The 16,429-nt window shown below is 41.2% G+C and overlaps 1 protein-coding gene across 12 annotated transcripts in view; it reads right to left on the bottom strand.

The window, feature by feature from the left end:
- Positions 1–16,429, bottom strand: part of MARCHF8 (membrane associated ring-CH-type finger 8) — an 89,484-nt gene that overhangs the window by 5,983 nt on the left and 67,072 nt on the right. For 9 of the 12 annotated variants that reach the window (XM_086899931.1, XM_086899935.1, XM_086899934.1 and 6 more), the window contains 4 exons: positions 8,359–8,438; positions 7,202–8,047; positions 5,034–5,214; positions 1,202–1,349 (listed from right to left, as the gene is read on the bottom strand). In XM_086899931.1, the coding sequence (XP_086756057.1) occupies positions 1,202–1,349; positions 5,034–5,214; positions 7,202–8,047; positions 8,359–8,438 (1,255 nt within the window). The remainder of the gene's footprint in view (positions 1–1,201; positions 1,350–5,033; positions 5,215–7,201; positions 8,048–8,358; positions 8,439–16,429) is intronic. The other 3 variants (XM_086899937.1, XM_086899938.1, XM_086899939.1) reach the window with 1 other exon arrangement.

Here is a 16,429-nt window from a genome sequence, read left to right as displayed (position 1 = left end):
CCTAGTTATGTTCATCCAATTTATTTACTGGTTAAAATAACCTGGAGAGGATAAATCTTTGAAAACATATACTTTCATTATCATATGGAAACCTCATACTTTTGAAAGGCCAATCATGTTCACTGTTCATGGAAGAAATGGGGTTGGATGGAACAGAAACTAAGAGATTTCACTGAAAGCAGCTTCCTGTCAGAAGTTGTGAACAATCCAACTATAGCCTAAATGAGAAATGAGAGGATGACTTTTCAGTTTGATGTGATTCTGCTCTGAAGAGACTGTAACAGCTCTGTGGATTTACTAGTTTATTAATGCTCAAATACCTCCCCAAAGGACTGTTCAATCACCAGCAAAACATTTTCCACCTGCATGTCTAGTTGGCATGCAGTGCTCTATAAGCAAGGATACCCTGCCTTCTAACAGCTTCCATCTATTCTATCCCCATCTTTAGGCTCAGACGCCTGAGGAAGTTTTTTGACAGCTGCAAATCTGCATCCCAGCATACCTGAGTAAACACATTTCAGCTTGGTATGTTTACTGCTGACATACAAAAGAAAACCTTCTATTCAGTAAGTTAAGGTACCTGTGCACTGGGCTGGCAGCCCTTTATAAGATTACAATGCCTCTTAGTTGTGCAAACTGGAGTACTAATATTCAACTTGAATTTCTTCTGCTTCAAGTGCAATCACTCAAAAGTTTTTCCAGCCTAACATGTCTCTCACTGCTGACTAACCCACTGCACAGACAACTGGACAGAAAGAAAACCCTGTTGATTTACCTCAAAGATTTGAATTTAGGTTCCTCTTACTTCTTCTCTTTTTTAAAACTGTTCCAGTTTTGCCCAGTTTAAAGGTAGTCATAGCAGCAAATAAATGCTTACATCCTTATCAGCAAATTTAGACCTAAATTTGCTGAGGCAGTGCAACTTTGTGTCTGGCTACACTGGATTAGCTCTCATATCCATGCATTTCACAAGAGCAAACTAAATTGACCTAAAACAGATTTTAAAAAAGTACCCACAGATTAATCCATTGGTTAATTTACTGATTTAACTAAATAATTTTAGAACTGTGCTTTTAAACCAACCCCACACCAGGGCGAAGCTGACTAGTTTAAATTTAACACTTATGTTCCACATCCTCTCTGCAATCAGGATAAATAATTATTCCTAGAGAGTAAGTGGGAAGATAAGCAAGTAACATACCGGTAGTTTGTCCCTGTTTAATCTCTTCAGCAGTCCTGTCTATCAGGACATAGAGAGACCACACAACGCAGGTGATGGCAATGATATGGAATGTTACAGAGCACATGATCTTCCTCCTCTCGCTGGCTGTCATCTGCAGCTTCTCCCACTGGCAAGAAACCAGGAACCAGAGCAAGAGATTAGGAGTTTATTGTAGTTACTAGGGAGTATGAAAAGAGAACATAGATAAGAACAAAAACCAGGCAGGAGACCAGTTTCCTCCTAACGAGGATTTTAAAAGTCAGATGGCACCAGTGCTTTGTTCACAGCACGTGTGTGATGGCTGGCAGCTCACCCTGCTGTGACTGGAGCCATCCTGGTGCCAGAGGGGACTCAGTGCTCAGCTCCCTCCGGCACCTCAGCACAATGTCATTGCACCCTGCTACCCCACACAGGGGCAGTGCCAGCAGAGGGGCCCAAGCACTGCTGCTCCTTCCTGCGCTCCCCAGCAGGCACCCACAGCTGCAGCTGAGCATCACGAGTGGGAGTGGGTACCTTGCTCAGGGAGGCATTCAACAGAACAGTAGAAGTGGCACATGGTTCAACTGCCCAGGGTGTGTAAAGACACCTCATGGTGAGCTCTCAGAGTCTCATGGCTGTTCAGCTCTCACCTCGTGCCTCTGGGGGGTTTCATTCAAACTTCACATATATTTAATACCACTTATAGCAGTGACACTCACTTTACTTTCAGTATTTCAAGAGTACTTAAATACGTATGTCCTAAGAATATAGAGTGGAGGTGACAGCTTTTCTAAGTGAGAGGATGGCAACAAATTAAATCTCCACATTTGTATCTATCAATAATGCTTATATAGCTCAAAAAAAACCCATAAAATCAGGCTAATGTACTTTCAGAAAGATACAAGGAAATGAGACAATTATTATAGATGCCTCTAATAAGCCAGACATATCTGGACACCCACAAGCTGTGTTTTAAATTTCTTTTCTGTAATTTTGCCTATGTATATGATGAAAGTTGTTGCATGTGGGACACACATCCCTCAGCATATCTGCTTGGAAAAGAGTTATGATGGGCTTTTCTCACACTTTCACAAAATACATGCTGGGACATATAAACATCTCATGCATAAAAAGGTGCATCTGATGTCTCATAGAATAATTTGTAGAAAAAGAGGATTTCAAAAAGGAGGCATAAAATGGAAGGGGGTGAGGATGACTTGAATGGTGAGATTGAAATCATCCATTATGTTGAATTATTGCTTTCCACTGCCACAAAAATGAGAATGGTTGAAACATGAGACAGAGACTTTGTGATCATCCCTGTGCTGGGTCACACACATCTCTGTGTCCAGCCCAAGTCACATTTCCAGTTATGTGGGCATCCAAACCTCATCATGGCACAAGAACTGAGTATTTCCAGGAATGACAAGCTAGATTCATTGTACTAGAAAGCTGTATTTTTTCAATCTTTTTAGAAAAAGATTGGACAAAACATTCCCTTTGTAGGTTGTATTTTAAAAAGAAAATTGCTTTTGCGTCTATACAAAGGTGTTGCCTTTTGATAGAAAGTACAAATTAATCAAATTATTTTGCCAAAAAGCAACCATGTTAGATCTATTTGCAAATGCTTTTACAGAGCCAGGAGGACTTGTGTTTTGACTAATTTATAGTTCTTTTTTCTGTTCCACTGTGTGGGCTCCTCTGCTGGACAATACCTCCTGTGAACTGCTGGCTCCACAGTCACAAAACAAGCTTGCACCACCTCACTGCTTCAAGAGAGATGACTGTAAAGCAAAAGAGAAAATATTCTGCAAATTGCACACTAGCCCAGAGAGGAAACTCAAATCTGTAGGTCCCTGCTGTATTATTTCGATGACACAGCATGTGGCATTTCCCACTTAAAACAGCAGTTCTGGACTATTCAAGTGTTGTTAAAACAAACAGAAAGAAAACCCCCCAAAAAAACAGCAGAAAATTTAGATTTAATGTCTCGTTCTTTCATTGAAATTTTAAAACTAAGCATCTGTCTTGTCTATTCTCATCTTCATTTGAGCCATGACACATTTTGTTCTCACTCTCTTCCCTTAGTGTCTGAACAACCCAATGCTGCAATATAACTGTAAGATGCCAAGGAAGTTGAATTCCATCTCTACAGACAAGGAGAAGCCCTATTATTATCCCATCCTGATCATACTCACCAGTTCCAGACTGTTTTTTCCTGACTGAAAGGCTACCATGAAGGCTGAGTTGAAGATGCTGAGGCATCTTATCTTTTTGCTGCAGCTAAACCTCTAAAAGGACTCTTTTAGATGTATCTGAGATGTAAACTCCTTCTATTTATGGCTCTATCCCTACCTTCTGGCAGCTTGTCTGCTTCCCACAGATGACCTATTCAGGTATAACTAATGATGTTGAGTGACTCATTTCTGAAGGTGCACAACATTTTTTTTCCATAGGGCACAAATATTCAGATAATGTTCCCCCACCCACTTCAGGCAGAGTGAGCACAGAAAAAAAAACAGGAGTCAACTGACAACTATAGCAACTCTTCTTTCTTTGGATTCTCTAGAGTAATTTCTTTCCTGTCCTGTGGTTGGGCTGTGCACAGTATTGTCTGTGCACACAACAGAGCTTATGAGGACCAATATTGCAGCTCAGAAACAATTACACTGTGTGCCAAGAGGCTACCAAGCCAAAATCTTCAGTTTTTAGAAGGCAATGATCCACCACAGCCATAAACAAAGGACATCTCATCCACTGGACATGCTAAGCTATACACTTTGCAGACAATACATCTCTCTGAAAAATTAAGTGTTTGAAATTTACTCTATTTTCTGTTAGAAGTCACTTTTAGGATTTGGACAAGTACTTGTAGTGTTTTTTGGATAGCTGCAGTCCAAATTTCTCACTCTATATGATTTAGGCTCATCATAACTGAATTTAATGTTTCTCATCTATTCTAGTTCCAGACTGAGGTTATTGTTATTAACCTCTTCTGCTTTGGTAGATATGGAAAGATTTGTCTGTGCTAAGAATACCAGTGACTTCCATCTCCAAATCCTGATTTAAGGACAACTGATATTGAAAGCTCAGAGGATGTGGGAGAACAAAATGAGGACAGAAGCACAAAATGTCTTAGTAGCTATACTTTAAGTCACCATATTTATGAAAAATATCTATAAAACAAAAATACAGGTTATAGCAACCTGAAGTACTAAAACCTAGTCATTCACACCCTAGGAAAAGGTAAAAATGAAAACACATGTAACAGGGAATCACTTTTTACTTACAATGTATTATTTTCACTAAATAAGTTTGGGCCTTTAAAAAGAAAAGATACAAATTTTAACTAAGTTACATTCAAAAGTGTGGTTTAAAGTAAATTTAATGTGAAACCTTCATATTTTGAAGAGAACTTAAAAGCCATGTGGATCTTAACATGTGAGCCACAAACTAAAGCAGGTAACAGTAATACAAAGCTCCACATTTAAAAAAAAAAGTTGATTTTTGTGCTCTTAAATCTAAAGAAAAAATCAGACTGTTGCATGGACACATATATATATATATTTACACACACACACATATATATACATTTACACATTTACACACAGAAAGCTGCTGGGCTAGAACCGTTGTTATCAGAGCTGGATTCCAGTGATACTGAATTTGCCAGGGTGAGTTTAATTCAAATCTTTTTGTACCTGTACAAGACTGACCAGACTTACTAAGGAGCCACAAAAACATTAAGAAATACAAGTTGGGTGCTGCAGGCTCGTAGACACAGCCTGTTGCAGAGTGGATCTCTGTTTAACAAAGCAGGTCCTGTGCCTACCTTTCTCAAAGGCTTGAGTTTTGTCTCCATGATGAACTCATACTTGCACAGCTCACAGCATCGCGTGTCCGAGCTCTTGATCCATTGCTGCAGACAGGCCTGGTGCACAAAATGAAGACTTCCCGTGCAGTGACAAGGGGTAATCAAAGGGCTCTCATCATCTCCTTCACAGTGACATATCCTGAATCAGAAGCAAAGCTGCTGGTTAGGAGAAGAGGAAGCAGAAAGGATGTGGAAGAGCCATGTAATATTTGTGATCACACATGAATGTTCACTGAGGATCCCGAGACATATAAATCAAAGGAATGTGTTCCACAAAGGAGCTACAACTAAACAGCTCAATTGCTGCACAAGCACATACACAGACACAAAATAATTAAGCACAGAAACAGCTAGCTAGACAGCTGCTTTCTCACGGATGAGGCACACACATAGAGCCTGACAGAAATGCAGTACCTGAAAGAAAAAATGGAGCAAGAAATGAAAATGTTTCACCCAGACCAATAGCACTTAACTGCAAATAGCATTTAAACAGATCAGACAGCACTTCCCAAGACAAAATATACACAGAGAGGTACAGCTACTTATGTACTACGGTCTGAAATAGAAGATAAAACAAAATTCCAATACCAGTGGTGAAACAGTCCGCCCCAGGATCATGAACAACTGATTTAGATAGCCTGGATTTTACACAAGTGATTTATTCCAATGCAAACTGCTAAGAGACAGATTCACAATGCAAAACTACAGCAATGTAGTTTTACTACATTGTAAGTAAAACTTACTTTTAAGTAAAACTTACTTTAAAGTTAAACTTTAGAGTAAGTAAAACACTTACTCTAAATGGTTTTGCTTCTCCAACTCAGCAAGAGTTGCTAAGGAAGCATCAGCTCTGCAAAATTCCCTATTTTCCTTAGAGCTTAACTATGCAAACAGCAAAGACATCTGATAAAATGTTACTGCCAGCTGTTGACATTTGATTTCCAGAATCAGTTTATACACAACCCTTGGGTAGCATCAAGCATTGTGAAGTCCTTCTAGCCATGTGGAAGAGGTCATGAATTGAAAGGGGGATGGTGAGGAGCTCAGGGAATGAACACAGGTTACTAAGCATATGTGAAGTACATTTTGGCCTGCTGCCATCCCTGTCTATTACTGAAGTCTCTTACTGATGTGTAGCATCTTCCCTCTTGTGACCTTGCTGATAGCTGGCAAGTGGAAATGAAGGTGGGGGTGGATTACAACAGCATCTTGTTGATAAGCCAGTACAGAGCTAGATACTGTGGTAATGAGGAGGGAAATCAAATAATATTGGCAAGTAATAACAAAGCCAGCTTTAGGAAGTGCTGTTAGGGAGGAGGAAGACGAAGATAATAAAATGCTAGGTAGAGGGATTGGACATTTGCTCCTGAACTTAATGACTCTTGCTCCTCAACCACATTTTGGATGTGGGATGGGGCAGACCTGCAAACAAATCACCACGAAAACAGTCCAGATCTTGTTGTTCCTACCATCTGTGCACGTGATTAATCCTCTGCAGCTGGACTAAGGACACCCATCATTTTTGAACCTCACACTATGGACATCACACAGTCCTACCACTAACAGCCAGCACCAAGATCACCTTTGACCAAGACAACCAGGAAACCCGTAACAAATAAAAAAGTGTGGTGGGATACAAACTGAGGGAGGGGGGGAATCTAAAGCTATATTGATCTGATCTCACAAGCAATTTTCAAGCAGTCTGTTTTCCTCCTGATTCCCACCCTCTGACCAAACCACCAGTGCTTTCAGGACAACACATTGCTCATTAAAAGCTAAGACATGTTCAGCTTGACCTTTATGATGCGTAGCTGTGTCTCTCATTGTATTCCCAGTTTGGGCACTGATAAGAGAAAAATACTATCTCAGAACCCCAAACCTGAAATAAATTTTAGGAGAATTTATTTGACTCCAAAGGAAATGATTTTGCTTAGTAGCCTTGTTAAGTGCATCAGAGGGGTGCAGGACTGCAGAGAGAAGGCTGCATGCTTCAAATCACACACACTGTATTAGCAAGGTGACAGGGTAAAGAAGAGACAGAAACAGCATGAAGGCGAGGGAAAGCAGAACAGTCACCACCGCACATGGGAGGGTTAAAAAGGTAGGTGGTTCTCTGGTAAACCAACCTGCAGGTATCCCCCGAAGTGGACACAGGGGAGAGAGGGGGTAACTTTTCTGAGAGGGGGGAAGGGCAGTCAAGGTCACTGTCCTTCTCAACTGAACAGAGCGGTGCCCGCTGCTCTTTCGTTTTGAGTTTCACTGAGGTGCTGTCCTCAAAGACGTCATCATCTCCCATATCATCAGAGCAGAAGTCCGTGCTTTCCACCAGCATGCTGGAGGATTTGTCAGCTTGGAAGTGACTGGAATAGCTCTCCAGTTCATGAAATTTATGCAGGCTGCTGATGCTGGAGGTGTGGGAGAAGGAAAAAAGGTAACGCAACAGTTTTTTGCTCCTTGAGGAGTCATGGTCCACCTTGTCCTCCAGCAGGGGGATATGTACAGCGCTGTGGTTCTCTGCTCCTCCCGATGCACTTGAGTAGTTGGAAAGGGAAGGGATATAGGAGTGCTTAGAATTGCTAAAAGAAAGAGGCCTGAGATTCAGCGGTTTCCTCTCTTTAAGATGAAATTTGTTAATCCTTAAACACTGCTCTTGATTTGGGGTCAGTTTGCCTTCTGAGCGTGTTCGCTCCACATAATCAAAGCACTCGCTGGTGCTCTGCGCCTTCTGGTCCACGTCATTGAGGGACTTGGAGAATTTCAGAGTGCGGGTGGGCTTTACATTCTTAGCAGACCTGAGTGTCTGGCCCCGATCCTGCCCACGGGAGTTTCTCTTTGCTGCATGTAACGTGTCCTGACAGATTACTGTCACAGTGACCCCTTGTGTCAGAGGGCTCTGGCAGTGCGGATTTTTCAAGACAACAGCAGACTGCACTGGACTGTGATGACAACACTCAGAAAACACTGCACTGGAACTGCATGCAGAACAGTGGAATAAAAGCACAGAAAGTAAAAAAAAAAACCAATTAAAAAAGAGAACATGTATAATTAAAAGTGAAGAAATGAGAATTATAGCTAGTGTGGGAATGGCGAACATAGCAGGGCCAAACAGTCAGTAGGATTTAACAAAGCAGTGTTAGACAGCAGTCGAGTCAAACAAATGGGATGCTTCAAGTGGGAACCCCACATCGCTTACTTCCCCAAAAATGTGCTTTTTCAGTTTTGTTTTTCCTTAATTGGAACCTCTCCTGAGCCTCACTGTAGCCCGACAAATGGCACACTTTACCTGCAGATGTCCTGGTTGGATGGTGTAACAGAAGTCCGAGAGAAGCTATGGGGGGCAGAGACAGAGGTTGGACTTCCAGCCTGCAGTGAAATTAAAACAAACAAACAAGAAAACCCTCAAGTCAGGAGTCAGTATGCAAAGCAATCACCTTCAGGGTGAAACACAGCATATGGAGTCAGATATCACTCTACAGCAGATACTTAAGGGCTAGCTGTAAGAAAATGACTTTACTGTTAAATGCAAGAAAGGTCACAGAGTCTCATCCCTGGAGGAGTAGTAATTAGAAGAGAAATGTTGTACCCCAAGGTCAAATGCAGACATCTCTGGAGTGGAACCTGCCAGCTGTCAAACATTGCACAGAACAATAGCTCAGGAAATGAGCAATGCTACAGTAATTAGAATAATTAGATGGAAGTGTGTGTATAAACTAGTTGGAATCTAGCTGCCATGTAATAGCTAATCCTTCCTCTAACAATAATGGCAAGAGATTAGAGGCTTCGGTTTTCTTTACAAACCAGAAACACTGGTAATTCAGCAACTCAAACACAACCTGAGGACTTATATTCCTTACTAGCATATGCACATGAGCACCATCTGCCAACCCAGACCATTCCCTGAAGTACTTTCTGAGGCCTTTCATCCCGCTCTTACTCGAACAGGATCTTCCATCTACCTGGAGAAAGGTGCAGCAGCAGTCATATTTGTAAATTGCAACAAGAGCACAGTGAGAAATAGAATAACCGAAGAATTAAGAATTAGCTGAACTAACTCAAAAACATGAAGTGAAACTCTTGGCATATTTAATAGACAAATCTAAAATCAATGTTCTAAGAGAGCATTTGACTCCACTGGCTGTTATTAAAGACCTTTACTGCTGCTATATCCTGCATGTCACTCTGACAAACTTCTCAACTCTTCCTGGAGATTTTGGTGAGAAGGATTAATAACCTCATTAATCACCTCGTAACAGAGAAGCTTTAAACCTGGGTCTCCCATGTTCCACAGCTGCTGGACAGGCTGCTCTGATCACCCACTGCTGCAAAACACTGTTTGCACTTCAAATATTCAGACAAAGGTTTCACAGCTCTTTTGATCTGCACAGCAAAGCCTGAAACCCAGGAAAGAACAACACAATCAGCAGAACAACTGAAGTCATCTCCATACTGGGCTGCACAGAAACCAGCACTGCCAGCAGAGACCTGGGTCAAGCAAGCCAGCCCATGGGGACCTCAGGTGACAAAAGGTGTGCTGCCACAGAAGCACACCGTGCCCAGCCCTGTGCTTCAGCTTCAGACACCAGAGCTGCTCAGTCATCACTGCTTTGATCATGCTGCAGCACATATTCTATCTGTCTTGGGACTCATCAGTTCTATACTTAATTTAGTAAAAGCCCCGATTGTATATTTAAACAAGGCTTTTATACTGTCATAGAAAAACTGAGGTTCCTTGTCACACATTATACTCTTATTTCATTGTGAGAGAAGATACATACACATGCTACTTTATAAATACAGATAAAACAATCACCTTCCTTGTCACAGAACTTGTCGTTTAAGGTTTTATTTCTCTAGTCAACAGCACTACAGACAGCAGTGTTATCTGCCCTCATGTTAGGACACCTCAGGTGCACAGACACTGAAAGAGCAGGTATCCATTTACAGCTGGGTCTGCAGGAATCAAAGACAAGATTCAGCCATGCCTCAAACACACATCTCTTAACTCTTAATAAGACCTTGTAACTTATTTCCCATCTTACCCAAAGCTGGGTACACATATAGAATAAAACCCGGTAGAATAACCTTGGGCCAGAAAGCAAACTGAACTATGTAATGACTGACAAAACAAAGATAAAGGTCAATTACTGGCTTTATCCTGGAAACTACAGTTCTTTACATTTTACACCACTTGCACATGCTAATGATATAGGATTTTGATCATACAGTGATGTGAATTCAGGTATTTGTTGGAAATTTGTTCTCTCTTTGATGCTTAACCTCTCCTAAAAGCAGGTACACCTGACTTCATATCCTATCTTTTATAAGGGTTTGTGCAGTAGCTTTTTTTTCAACTCCAAGTCTGACAATTTAATTAAAGATCTGACACTAATTTACTGATAAACTGTTTCATTCTGCAAATGAAAATTAATAAAAGTTAAATAATGAAATAGTTTAAAAGACACCGAGCAATCTTCAAAAACCAAAATATTAAATCAGTAAAACGGCATATTACATTCTGCCATGGAGCCAGAGCTATATATTGCTGGGAAGTAAAGTCACAAATCAATTAATAAATTTTTATCAGGTTTTACATTGAGAAAATCACAGAAAGTAACCTGCTTAGAATAAATCCAATCTCTCAGCTGCTTCAGTTTAGCAACAAACTTTTTCAGAAAAGGACAGCAGAATATATGATGTGAGAGTCTAATAGCAGATAACTAGAATCAATGATCCAAAATTTCCCTTCCAAAACTGTGTTACTGGTTTCTTGATCCAGCTCTCTGGTACCAAGAGTGTTAAAAGTCTTGCCACATGGGAAATCAAAAGGCTGGGACAAAAAAGAAGTTGTGGAATTTCATTTGCATTTCAAGCTTAGTGTTTTGTTTCTAGATGCCAGTACTGTTCAGAGTAGCTTGCAGAAGCTCAGCATCTGAGGCACATTTCCTTTACTCCTATCTTTCTGCTTCAGAACAGAAGGTACTTTTCTCTATTTTCATACATAATGAAAGTGCAACCAAAATATGAACAGAAATTAACACACTTGGATAGGCACCACAAAAAGGAACAACAAATCACTGGAGGAAGTTATGCCCCACTCTTGGTTCAAACCAATGCAAGCTGTGGCTACTACCAAGAGCCATGGTCCAATGAGCCTCCAGGCACTCAGTCTGTCCTCTTTTCATCCCATGCTTTCTGCTCATGGAACTTTACAGAGCTGTGCTGCAGCTCAGAGCAGGATAGTGAGGTAAAACAAGCCATTGCTTTAATGCCAATCACTTCCCCAGGAACGTCAGCCAGTGACAGCAATGAGTCTCTAACAGTGAAGCACAACTCCCTGACAAGAGCACAGTAAAATGCAAGCTGCTGCCAGAAGCCTAAGTACCAACTTCTGCCAAATCTAGAAGCAGGGCTACACATTGCTGCTGCTGGCCAGTCCTCCCAGCTCACCTGGGCCTCACTGACTCAGACACAGCAGCTTCAGGCAGAGAGGTGCCACAGAAAAGAAGAAATACAGGCAGCCTAGGGACATAACAGGGCAAAGGGGAGGCGGTGATGGGTGAATGAAACAGGCAGATCCAGCTATCTTGGAGCTCTGATGCTGCTCCCACACAGAGCTCAGCTCTGAAGAGACTGAAAAGAGGGGAAAATAAGCAGTCAAAGCCTTCTGCACTCTGTAGCTTCTGGCACACACCACCCTTACTGCCCCAGCAGCAGCCTCCCAGGTAGCAGCACCTTTGGCCAAACTGGCTATTTATGATGGCAACAGCAGCAGTAGGTTTTAGCACAGGAGGTTTGTGCCATCTTCATATGTGACATATAGCCTAAGCCTTGACAGCCTGAATTTGACCCTTCTAGCCCCATAATCACTTGCTGAAACTCTGGACTGTCATGCCCTTCGCATGGAGGGACATCACCTCCAGTGAAGAGCCTTGGAGCCATGTGCTTGTGAGCTACTCTGTACAGCCCGACTGGCTGCCTAAAATAGCTCAGTAATAAAGGTCAATAGTTAGTTAATTGTCTATATTGACATTCCCATCTAATGCAATTCACTGAGGTCACAGCACAGCCTTCTGCACTGGTATTCAGACAATCACAGCAGTTTTGAAGGTAACAATTCCTGGGATTCCCACAGTTCTCTGAAGGGTTGCCAGCAGGAACATATACATTTTTTAATATGCATATATGCAGGTCCATGCATATATACACATATATTTCTCATTCTGCCTCCACATGAACAGTGTTATCTATTGGTGAGAGAACTCAGTCTTTTCTTATTACATACTTTTGATTACATGCTGCACACCTAAACCCAAAAAAACCCCACCCTGCCTAAGAAAATAAAGGCATCTTTGAAGTGAGCCATAGTGAACACACCAATGGCTTGGGTATATTTCAAGATAACCTGCTTATCTAAGATGACAATTCTGGCTACAGTTGCTGTTATCCCACTCTGGGCTGCAGTAATAACAATTCCATCTCATTTTAAAGGACAGGGCCTATTGGGCCTATTTAATTCTAAAAAATTATTAAATTATTCATTGAAGGTAAAAAATTAGAAATAACTTCTGTAGAATTTTTCAACCCATCAGAAGTCTAAAGGAAGCAAGGAAGGGTTTTGCCCCCCCACATGTGTTTCTAGGTGCCACATGATTAGGAACAATACTGTGACCCTACTACTTGTGCTACAAGAACATCTAGAAGTCTCAGCTAAGGATCTGCAACTAACCTACTAAGAACTATGCACATTTAATAATAGAACACAACTCTCTTTTGTGCAGAGAGAGAGTAAAAAGAAGCTCAATTTTAAGTCTTTTATCGGGAGGAACTTCAGAACAAGGAGCTTCAGGCAAGTACAAATTTAGCAATAGAGCAAGGAGTGAAACACTCCACAACCCAAATTTCAACCTGGCATTTTGATTATGGGCTTGCCTTTATTTTACGTGCTTTTGAGTACTTTCAGCAAGTACTGTATTCCATGTATGTGCTGGCTGGCAGCTCTTGCTGAAGTGCACTGCAGTTGTACAGTCTCTGAAGTTCATCTGTGGAGCAGACGTGGTTGTGTTGCTTCACATGTGCCAAAGGAGGCCTCCAGTGCTGCCACCTGGCCAAGGCAGCAGTGCAACAAGCCCAAACCATGCAAACCTGACACGTGGGACAGACTGGGGGATGTGATGGGCAGACACCCTGCTGACAGGCTGGTTTTGAAACATGACAGATAAACATGGTTATACCAACATTGCAGGATCAACCATCAGCAACTTCTGATCTTTTCCAATAAGTCCTCCCTACCACATTCATGCCACATTGATTCTCAGTGCATATTAAAATCAAGTGTCTTTAGCGAGGGATAAAGGAAATTATTAAAATGGAGAGTGGTTAAAAACCTGTAGGGGAGATATGGGAAAGAGACATTGGAAAATTTCAGGATGATCAACTCCACCATGTAATTTTGGCAACAATTTGATAGGAGCCAGCAGTCAGCTGCTGGAAGAACTTTCATCCATACTTTATATAATGTATATGACTATAATTAAAATTATGTCTAGCAACTAGAAGCAAAGCTGATGTCAGCTTTCCCTTACTATTTCTAAAGAAATCTAAAGGAGGATTCTGTCAGGAACTTTCTCTAGAGAATACAGAACTAAAGATACTAGAGAGAGGAGGCTATCCCTTCAAAATCTTCCCAAAAATAATACAACGTGCCCATAGAACGGGATTAATGTTGACTAAACCCAGGAACACCTGCACAGGTTCTGCAGGGAGAAGAAGAAAAAATGGCTTTTTGTCTTAAAAAATCTTCCTCAAAATACCTTGAATGTACTGAGGGAACAAAAGAGGAAACTCCTGCAGGTTCTTCCTTAATGGGGTGCCCTCATACCTGTATGAAGAAAGAATCCAGCTCCAGGAGAGGGAATTTATCACAGCACAGACTATCACATTCCTTATGAACATGACTGCACTGTGCTCCAGCATGAGATTACTTGCTGTTGTACTTGGGGAAAGAGTACACTTTCATCTTCACACTATCCAATTTTTCATGTCTTTTCCTTTCCCCAGTAACTCAGTAGAAGGGTTTTTTTTTAAAGCAACTTGTGTTTTCCTACCCCCAGGCTCACATACCTGAACAGAACACCTCTGAGAAACATGGTTTTTTCAGTAAGCCTTGGTCATCTCATAGACTAGAGGACAGCTGAGCTCTGCAACTGAAAAACCTGGACAACTTTTCTACAGACAAATGCTCACTGAATCCATTAAAGCTTCAGGCAACAGTGGACGTGTGTATTCATATGCTTTTCTAAATCTGTTTCAAGCTGATGAACAGCCTAAATGGATTTTAAATTTCATAGCAAGCTTAGGCTACCACTTTGTGTCTGTGCTGGCTGCTATTCAGCCTAAGAATAAACTAATACTTTACAGCTTGCTTTTACTCAAAAGATAAAACTATATAGGCCTTCAGAAAAGACAAAGCATTTGCATTTTTTTAAGGAGTTCACTTTTGATTCCTTTGCTGTGATCCCTGTATTAGCATTTTCAAAGTTTATCCCTTGGAGTGCCATGAAAATAAGACTACAAAGTGCTTCCCCTTTACATTAGAATCAACTCTCCAAAGCAATCAGAAGACAAGAACAGCACACAGATGACCTGGAGGTATTTCCAGACATCACATCATTCGTTTCAGGATATATCAGACACTTTAAAGGTAAATAATACCATTAATTTGAGAATAACTGTTTAGAGACCAGCTTTGTAAGTGATCTCCTTTCATCTGCTTGTAAGCACAATTCCTTTATCTATAAACTGAGGGCATGAATTACCACTACTGGGAAAATCCCTCTTTTAGCTGCTCCCTGTGACTAGCTGTGTGTTAGGGTCAATTTCTTCTATATTTAGAGGATAAAGCTTCTATAAAGCTTAATTATTTCTCTGTGGGGCTTGTATGATGAAGGCACTTTGCAGCAATCAGTGGCTGCTTGGAAAAAATGCTGGCTTAGTGTAAACAGCCGAGATGTGGATCTGGGCTGTATTCTCTTGTGCCAACTGGGGGTGTTTCAATCAGCATCAGTGCTGTTTATGTTTCTGAACAGGGCAAGTTGGGGAAAAATGGGCTGTGTTCAAGTCCCATGACTAAATCAATTAAATCTGCCTTCAATGTTTTTTTTTAATTTCAAAACAAATATAGAATATTTCAGAAATTTAAACGTTTCACATGTAGCAGATTTAAAAGGAGTGTTTGAAATATACCAAAAAGGCAAAGAAGGGCCTGGAGGAACGCCACATCCCCCAGTGTGCAACATACTGCACAGAGTCTAATGACACCGTATGAAGATCCTCCTACATCTTATTCCCTGCTCCTTTTTCTGCTCTTTCTGGCACCCATCCCTAGCCAACTATTCAGGTGATTGCTTTTTCTTGGCTTGGCCACATGTACTAGCATCTCTTCTGCCTCTCTTAGCATCTGTCTCTTGGAAAACTGCCTTTTTGCCCCCTTCTCCCAAGGGACAGCTCCACCTGGCCCTGACACTGGGGGTCTAAATTCATCGAGGTCCTGCTACCTCTACCAGCTGATTACATTTTCAGTAGCACCATCTGTCTGCCTCTCTCCCTGATCACTTTTAGCCCATGAGCATTGCTTTCCTTGGTCACAATAAATAACACAGCATCCTCTCTTGGCTAAAGGCTGAGTTCTGACTCAATCCTTTCTACTCAAATTGCACTGTGCAACTGAGAGCAGTGGAAAGATACACAGTAATAATCACAGTGGGTTTGTAATGACATAGCAGCACCAGTGAGGCTTTGAATCAAGTGTCAGTGCCAAGAATTTGTAGGAGATTTGCTATGTTGCTGTGCTGTAAACTAGATTTGGGTGGAAAAGCAATGGCTGAAACAGCAGTTGCAGAAAGCATGACCATTATTTCTGTACACACACACACACTTCAACACATCTGGAAATGAAGCATGTAATTGATTTAACCCAATTTTGGTTAAAAAGCTCCTCTTAAAATGGTGCAGGATCAACCAGTTTTGTGGATTTCAGAAAGGGCTATACAAGCAGCCAAGCATTTACACACTTATTCCTTTATGTGTATCCAATCTGCCTTATTGGCCAGGTTGCTATGGTATTCTGAACGATTGAAAAAAGGACACTTTCCTACTAAAACTCACAACTAAAGAAAAATTTTCCATGTACTTAAGCTTCCACTATTACAATATTTCCTAATTTGTCATTCAAAATTGCTTGCAACAGCCAAAACGCCTGTCAGCCACAAAATAATTGTTGCAGTTTAGCAGTGAACTGCCTGGATGCACAAGGCAGCACTCAGACATGTAGGCAAATCGGTTTCACTGATTTCACT

Source organism: Cyanistes caeruleus, chromosome 8, assembly GCF_971803275.1.
Source record: "Cyanistes caeruleus chromosome 8, bCyaCae1.hap1.1, whole genome shotgun sequence".
In the NCBI taxonomy this organism is placed as follows: domain Eukaryota; kingdom Metazoa; phylum Chordata; class Aves; order Passeriformes; family Paridae; genus Cyanistes; species Cyanistes caeruleus.
The sequence above is the reverse complement of the archived record's forward strand: the minus strand, read 5'-3'. Positions and strand labels throughout refer to the sequence as shown.